Consider the following 8,713-nt stretch of genomic DNA (forward strand, 5'->3'; position numbering starts at 1 on the left):
GACTTCAATCACACACCAATACATGTAGTGCATAGTTTTAGATTTTCATCAGTAGATGGTTTCTTTTCACAGTCTGTTTTATGTCTAAATCTATGAGAACAAAATGAGCTTCAACGAGAAACAAGAATAATGTCAGACACCACCTACGTTGTAAAATTCTATGTCCCAAGCATAGGTCCTATGACCTTGCAACATTTTTCAGTACAAAGCACACTGTTACTGTTGACATACATGCACTACCAGTAGGAAGGCTTCATTCTTTTTAAATTATAAAATATGTACTACGGTATGTGACAATTGCTACAAACTGCAATGTTTACAATATATTTTTGATAAGTAGCAATGCTGGAGAAATGACTTTCCCACCTCTGTTTTAATCTTCTCTTTGCTGTGCTGGGGACGTTTGCTCCGTAACCATAAGAAAACAGCACTCTCTCTGCTTCGTCCTCGTTTTCAACTGTAGTAGATTCATAGGGTGGAGAAATCATTAGTCAATTAATAATAATAATGTGCATGTCAGGTAAAGCAAGAAGTGAGAAAACCAGTCCAGTGCCTGTAGACCAGTAAGGTTTGCACTTAACATACAAAACTGGACCAGGTATGTTTAGGTGTTTACTGGTTATGCAAAAAAACAAATAAGAACATACCTTCAGCAGCCTGCATGACAACATCGTCCAGCTCCTGCTCCAGTTTCTCGTACGTCTCCACCCGAGACTTCAGGTCCTTGTTCTGTGTCTCCAGCTCCAGGAACTGCTTCTCTGTGGACCTCTGCAGCTCGTAGTACTCCCTGGTCATCACCTGGTGGAGAGGGGAATTATACCAGTGTTTTATGATTAGTTTGAGCATGGGGGCTCTCTATTTTGTAACCTGCTGCAAAATGATATAAAATACAGCATATAGCAATGCAGCTAACTAGAAGTCTTGCAGCTAAAGGGATATCCTTCATTCACATGCAAACACAGTTATTTTGCTTCAAAATTATTCCTTGGAAGAGACGGTTGCTGGACTTGCAGTCAAAAATCAACAAGGCACAGAAATGGCTGTGAAAACAATACTACTTTACTGAACTTAGACTGTACAAGACAGTAATAACTTACTACCCCAGTACTTAAAAATGTACCTCTAACTTGTTCTGCAACTTCTCGTTGTCGATCTGACACTGTTTGAGGTTCCTGACGGTTTCTTCGTGCACCATCTGGGTCCTCTCCGTCTCAAACGACTTCAGCTTCAGCTCGTTCTGCAGCTCAGAGGTCTTACTGTCAGCTCCATTTTGTAGCTGTCTGAATCTAGAGTTAAATAGTACAAAATTACAGCTTGCAACAACAACTTAAGAAGGCAAAGGCAAGACAGTAGGCAAAAAGTAAATACATAATGCAGGGATGTTACATTTAGTCATAAACAATAAGTTGCATTGCTTACCCAATTTGTGCCTTCATGTTAAAGTATGAATATTTTGACTTTTATCAGTTGCTATACAATATTTCTTTGTTCATAAATAGATATTATACATTTTATTTGTTGCCATATGTCTATTGTATAATCCAAGAAAAATCTAGCAACAGTAGTGTCGCATCCTATAGAAAAAATCATACAAAGATGTAAAAAACTGGGAAGAAGAAAACTATGATGTTTCGTGTCATCTCGAAAAAAAAGCCAGACTTACTCAGCTACTAGATCCTCACATCTCCGTGTGGCCTCCCTCTCCGCCAGCGCCAGCCTCTCCTTCTCTGCTACAGCTGCGTCACGGGCCTCCCGCAGGTTCCTGGGGTTAGACAAGAGGAAAGACGTTCAAGGACAGGCAGAAACTGTCTCTTACACTGCCAACAAACACATTTGTCTGTCCCAACCATGCCCATCTCACCTGTACTACATTCCTCACCTGTCCTGACCACACCCATCCCACCTGTCCTGACCATGCCCATCTCACCTGTCCTGACCATGCCCATCTCACCTGTCCTGACCACGCCCATCTCACCTGTCCTGACCACACCCATCTAACCTGTCCTGACCACACCCATCTCACCTGTCCTGACCACACCCATCTAACCTGTCCTGACCACACCCATCTCACCTGTCCTGACCACGCCCATCTCACCTGTCCTGACCACGCCCATCTCACCTGTCCTGACCACGCCCATCTCACCTGTCCTGACCACGCCCCTCTCACCTGTTCTCCCGCTCGTACATCTCCCTGGTGCTGACCCTCAGCCTGTCCATCTCACCTGTCCTGACTACACCCATCTCACCTGTCCTGACCACACCCATCTCACCTGTCCTGACCACACCCATCTCACCTGTCCTGACCACACCCATCTAACCTGTCCTGACCACACCCATCTCACCTGTCCTGACCACACCCATCTCACCTGTGCTACATTCCTCACCTGGACCACGCCCATCTCACCTGTTTTCCCGCTCGTACATCTCCCTGGTGCTGACCCTCAGCCTGTCCATCTCCTGGTCAGTCTTGACCCTGATCTGGTCCAGCTCCTCGGCCAGCCTCCGCTCGTATTCAGCCTTGTAGTGATCCCTGCAGAGCAAGACAACACAGATATGGACTTCAAACGTACTGTAAATCTTGAAATCTTTGTGGCAGTATTATTTTGCTGGTATTCACAGCAACCGCACCACTTGAAATTTATGACTACAAATATGCATTTCCATTTCAACCACAAGTCTGTTCAACAACCTTTTCAGATGCCAACACAATTTTTTTCACCACAGCATAATTTGAAGTTTTAAAGGAAGCAGCTATTAAGCCCATAATCTAATCCCTTGTTAAGGCCGAGTTGAATCCAAAAAAAGAAAGATCATCAAAATCCATTGGCAGATTTTCCTGGTATTTACCAACAAAGAAAAAATTCCTGGTGAAATGAAAACCTCCTTTCCTCACCTTGATGCCACATATTTTTCGTACATCTCTTCCCGCGCCCGTTTGGCATCGTCCAGCTGAACAGTCAGCTGCTGCAGCCTCTCCTCGTTGAAGGTCATCTTGGAGCCAAGGTCGTTGCTCTGCTTGGTGAGGTAGTCCTTGTCCTGTCTGAGTAGGGCCAGGGCCTGCTTGGCAGCTGAGAGCTGAGAGGAGAAAATAAGTGAACAATGCAGAATGTACACTCAGTTGAAACTACTTTGGATGTCTAAAAGGTAAAAATGAACATAGAGTCAGTGAATATTCATTTGTGATGGTTGTAGATCTATTGCCAGCATGTTTGGAAATATATTTGACAAAAGACAGAGCAGATCAGTACTAAACCTGTACACATTTGCAAAGATACTGACAGTGTAATACCTACTATTGGAAGTGTTGCATAATAAGGTAAGACATCAATAAAATGAGACACAGCAACAGTAAATGACCTTGCAATTTGAACCCCCAACCTTCCACATGGAAGGCGAACACCCAAAGCTGCTGCCAGTTATAATATATACCTCCTTCTGTGTGTCGTCTCTCTCCTTAGAAACTGTGCGGTGTGCAGCGTCCAGGTAGGTGTACTTCTTCTTGGTGTCCAGGACTTCATGTTCAAGATCATCTCTCTCACTGGACAACAATTAACAGCAAGGACATTATCACAATGTAAATGTACAACATGTGGATTCATCAAAGAGCAATATACATGTACATGTATTACTAGTAAGTGCTTCCTTCATGCAGTAATGTTCTACAGTGTGCTGGAAGTATAAGTCAGTTCATGGATCACACTGCATATACTTAGTGAGATACATTGTGGGTATCTCCCTATGTACACATGCACAGTTTAATCCAGGACCCAGCATACTGTTTGTGAATATACATGTCAGTATGTAAGTATGTAAGTATGTACAAAGTATGTGCAAAGTAGCCTACTTAGATACTAGGCTGACTAAATTGTGCTCCTAGCTGCCAGAGGAGGGGGTCATAAATCCGACAGTGCAAGACTGTGTGAACACAGGTTAGCCTAGATACCATCATTCTTAACTTACACACATTGCCTGTGAGCAAGTTTTGGGTGAGCCTAAACTAAGAAGGATGGTACCCAGGCTACGTGCAAAGTGGGAATTGATGTACAGCATAGGTATCTAGTTTTGTGTATTACCAGCAGTGCTAACACACCCGATATGGTAGCTCATAGTCTTACCCAGGAATTCTGAACCTCACACGTCTGAATGGCATGCAAAGTTACAGGGAACTCAATCAATACAGTCAATGAATTGGTTTTCATATATCAAGTCAAACAGGTGGCAAGAAAGACGATTGAAAACACTAAAAATGACATCAAAATATTATCACAGAAAGGCAACAGCATATGTCAGAATCTCTGCTTATCTATCAAGTTCTGCTTATAACAGATTCTTCCAATTCAACCCATCAGTTAAACAGAAAATTCCATTAACAACAAAACAAGCAGACATTGTATGATTAGAATAGATGAAACACCAACGTTAACTTTAAGTTCCCATTATATCATCCTACCTTTTGACCCTGTCATAGTTCTCTCTCTTGTAGTCCCCCTGCTGGATCTGGGACTTGGTATCAGCCAGCTCCAGGGTTAACCTTTGACACTTGACCTCTGCATCTGACCTTCCCTGTTTCTCTGCCTTCAAATTCTAGTTTACAAGACATATTTGCTCGTTGTAACATCATGTACATGATGTTTGATGAATACAAGGTAGACATCTTAACATGCATTTCAGCGATTTCCATGCTATGATGATGCTGCCATGAAGACACCATCAAGACAACAAATATTGATCATTTCACAATGGAGAAAACTTTGATGATTGAAACAGCAGGGTTATAAAGGATAGAATAGAATATAGAATATGAATATAGAATATGAATATAGAATACAATATAGAATACAATATAGAATACAATATGGAATACAATAGAATAGAATATGGAACAGAATATGGAATATAGTATAGAATATAGAATATAGAATATAGAATAGAATAGAATAGAATAGAATAGAATAGAATAGAATAGAATAGAATATAGAATAGAACAGTTCTCACCTCCTGACAGGTGTCCAGTTCCTGCTGTAGTTCCCTCTGGTCAGTTTCCAGATCACGACACCTGGTCTCCAGCGCCGCGGCTCGCTGCTGCAGGGGGTGGACGGCATCGTACAGCCGCAGCTGCAGAACAGTGGCACAAGCACGTGGTCATTCTCCAGAAACACTTATACAGTGTATCATAAGAGCTGCATAGTGCAGTATACAATACTGGTACAATACAGAGAAAACCTTTTCTGTATGTACAGGTCCACATACCAGAACATTATATACTGGCACTGTAAGCTGTAGGGTGGATCATAAAGCCAGAGGTTGCATGTTTGAGGAGAGCCACACCTTGTGCATGTTATTGGTAAGAGTAGGGGTCCATCCCAGTGTGAGTGGAATAATAATCATACTAGAGTAGAGACTCATGTCTTACACAGCTGGTGCTTACTGTGCAAAACTGGTGTGCTATGCCCTATAACATTACTGGTTATGTGATTGTGAAACAAACAAAACAAAAAACACCCTGTACTGAGAAATTTGGAGGTCTTGAAAGAATGAGTATCCCCTCTGGGTTTCCACTGACAGTTGCGAGACAATGTAATAATTAATATGATGATTGAGCACCACTGCTAACACTGTCACCTCTACTTTCCAAAAAGTGTGTGCTAATTGTGCTGTACTGTATACAATACAGTATACTGTTGAATAATTTACTCTACCAGGCATTGTGCTAAGCACACTTTTCAGCTCACATATTATATGTCAATCTTTCCTGACAAACATTCAAGTAACACAAATAGAGATACAACTTACTGTATAACAGAAATTGTGTTGGTATTGCTAAGTACTGTTAAACAAACTCAGTGAGTTACTTATTTTATCTGGGAACATTTAGGTGTATTAAAAGTACACTGTCACACAGTTCTATATGTTTGTTTGCAGTTCAGTTCAGTTCATCCTCTTTGTAAATACTAGTAACCTGAAGGCATAAGACATAATTTTGTACTAAATTGTTGTCAAATAAAGATGCCCAAGAAGACCACTCAAAAAGCAAGGGGTTAATGAAATCTGGTCTATGTGGACAGGCGATCACTTGTACCACAGCAAAAAGTGGTCACATTGGCTTTGTGGTCCTTTGTAAAGGTGGCCGCAATCGTGTAATACTTTCAAACCAGAATGGACTACTATTTTTTATATGCATGGAGGGTCTTTAACATGCACAAGATATGACTCTGTTCTGATAGCCTGGAGTTTTAATAAGCCTTGTTTGCTTTAGTCCGCTCCCGAAGGTCGCTACCTGACTAAAGTGAACAAGGCTGGGCTCCAGGCTACTGCTCTGACACATCTGGATTTACCTACACTGTGTCAAATCCATAGGATGTGAAGGGGGTGATACATTGTATACTTACAGCCACATACTCCTTCATGGTGAGCTGTTCATCTGCCATCCCCTTCAGCTCGAAGTACTGTCCCTCTGTCAGGTTCAAGTCATGAAGACTCCTCCTGTCAATCACAACAACATATCATGATATCATACATCCAAATATGGTACAAGAAATCTAAAGACGAAACAGTTTAAACTTTCTATGTTGAGAACTCTCTGTTTCCAAATTCAAGAATAAGGAATTCTTTATACATATCACAAAACCAGGACCAGGTTGTCGTGGTGGATGTAGTTTTTTAATAGTTTTAATGTAATGTAAACCTTATATGGTATAGCAATAGTGATTGAATTGAGCTGTGCATGCGCATGTGCAAGGTCAAATATAAAGACCCCTATGTTCTTGCCTAGATCATGCTTGATACCATGCTTAATGTGTTTTGTAATTGTTAACATCTCAGTTGCTTTCAACTTTGACATGTATGTAGCGTAATGTATGTAGTTTAGAAATGTTGTGAACCATGGAAGATTAGCCCAGTTGGGCTGAAAGGTTTTGTAATGAATGAAATGAAATGAAATGAGGCATGACGTAACGTATGATGTTACTGACAATGCATCTCACTGCACACATGCACACTTCAGTTCAAACCATGAGATAGCTGACTCCAGCTTCAGGGTTTTGGGGTTTTAGTGTTCTTTGGGTGACAGTCACGACAAGATGCTGCTCTTGACTTCAAACCCTTGTGATCTCTAAGGAGTCCTGGTTCAAGATGACTGCAGTGTGCAAGATGTCAGTAGCTTGAGAGATGAACCTACTCTATACTACATTCAGGGTTTTGGGGTTGTTTGATTGAAGGTGGGGGGTGACAAATCAGACGCCTTACCTGATGTCTCCTGCGTGAGCCTGCAGCCTGGCGTTGGCTGTCTCCAGCTGCTGCTGCCGCTGCATGATGCGCTCGATCTCCGCTCGGGTCTGCTCCTGTCTGCGCCGAGACTCCTCCTGGTGCATCTGTGATAAGGTCATTCAATCAGAACCAGGATAAACATTGTATCACTGTCTCACTATGACCGATATTTCTACATTTGTGCATTCAGGCTATTGATTGGCTGATTTATTGATTGATGTAAGACATCAAGTGTTATTGTTAATTCATTTTCTTGTTCAAAAAAATAAAGTGAAGGTGAAAGTTTGCCATGCAGCTCATAAAACTGGCATCACCATAGTATTATTTCAAACAAAGTTGTTTCAAAGAAGGAAAACTGCAAACTTACAAATACTTTCTACAAGTTTTAGTAATTGACTGCTTGCAAAGGTTTGCAACTGTACAAAATGTATAAAAAGCTTTATTGTCTAGTACAAAATGTATCAAAAGCTTTTCTATTTAGATAATACTAAGGCTTAAGGCTTCCTTGATAAATAAATAAACAATACATTTTTTAATCATTTTCTACCTTGAGTTGTGACTCGAGCTTGGCCTGCAGAATGTGTCTCTGGTGCAATGCGTCGCTAAGTTTCTCTTCCAGCTCCTCCACTTTGGTGACATGTTCCGCCTTCAGGTTCTCGATGATGAGGTTCTTCTGACTGAGCTCAATCTTGACGAGTTGTAAGTCGTGAGCCAGTTGTTTACGTTCTATCAGCTGTTTGGTAACTTTCTCCTTTCGGGCCCTCCCACCTCTGCTTCGGTCTCCCTCGGCTTCGTCCGAAAAATCCGTCGGTACGGTGGTCTCCAGGCTCAGATCTTCCGTGTCGAACTCGCTGAACGACGTGGAATACTCCCTGCCCGCCATTTTTGCAGGAAAGAAGCCCAGAACAAGGCAGGAACGATCGAAAATTTAAATGGCTTCTCGAGACAATCAGCTGTTCCGGGTCGCCAAGATTCGAAAACGGTAACCAATATCCGGGACCTTTTTGATCTGCACATGCGCAGTCGTCGCAAACGGTTCTTGCGTCACAGTTCAGCCATAAACTGCAAGGTGGCGCTGCTGACTGGTGATCAGTAGTTTATACCCATATAAGGCTTGAATATGAATGTACAACTTTTTGTGCCTTTTCATATTTATTGTATGCACAGTTTTACTGATGAACAGAAATGCCAACGATACTTCTTTCTCCTTTTCGTGGGCGGCATCTCCTATGAGTATGGCAATGCTGTCGTACAGTGCAGTTTGAATCCTTTTTCTGACGGGCTATTAAGGATCATTAAGGAACTGTCCATCAGTAATGATAGTGTATGGATAGACAGTTTATTACGATTATCACGATTTATTACAGTGTATTACGATACCGTGACATCCTTACCAGTTATAATCCAAGAAAGAGCAAAGAAGATAACCAATGTCCTGGTGGACCAG

At 41.8% G+C, this 8,713-nt stretch overlaps 1 protein-coding gene across 1 annotated transcript in view; it reads right to left on the bottom strand.

Moving 5' to 3' along the window:
* LOC118419539 (progesterone-induced-blocking factor 1-like) overlaps positions 1 to 8,289 on the bottom strand; it is a gene marked incomplete in the record, with an annotated part of 10,722 nt that extends 2,433 nt beyond the window's left edge. Inside the window, 12 exon segments of the mRNA XM_035825971.1 lie at positions 367 to 457; positions 648 to 798; positions 1,121 to 1,286; positions 1,664 to 1,762; positions 2,405 to 2,530; positions 2,894 to 3,075; positions 3,430 to 3,538; positions 4,451 to 4,584; positions 4,996 to 5,115; positions 6,390 to 6,483; positions 7,246 to 7,370; positions 7,814 to 8,289. Of these exon segments, the coding sequence (XP_035681864.1) occupies positions 367 to 457; positions 648 to 798; positions 1,121 to 1,286; positions 1,664 to 1,762; positions 2,405 to 2,530; positions 2,894 to 3,075; positions 3,430 to 3,538; positions 4,451 to 4,584; positions 4,996 to 5,115; positions 6,390 to 6,483; positions 7,246 to 7,370; positions 7,814 to 8,149 (1,733 nt within the window).
* Between the last annotated feature and the right edge of the window lie 424 nt (positions 8,290 to 8,713).

The sequence above is a fragment of the Branchiostoma floridae genome, chromosome 7 (assembly GCF_000003815.2).
Source record: "Branchiostoma floridae strain S238N-H82 chromosome 7, Bfl_VNyyK, whole genome shotgun sequence".
NCBI classification, from domain to species: domain Eukaryota; kingdom Metazoa; phylum Chordata; class Leptocardii; order Amphioxiformes; family Branchiostomatidae; genus Branchiostoma; species Branchiostoma floridae.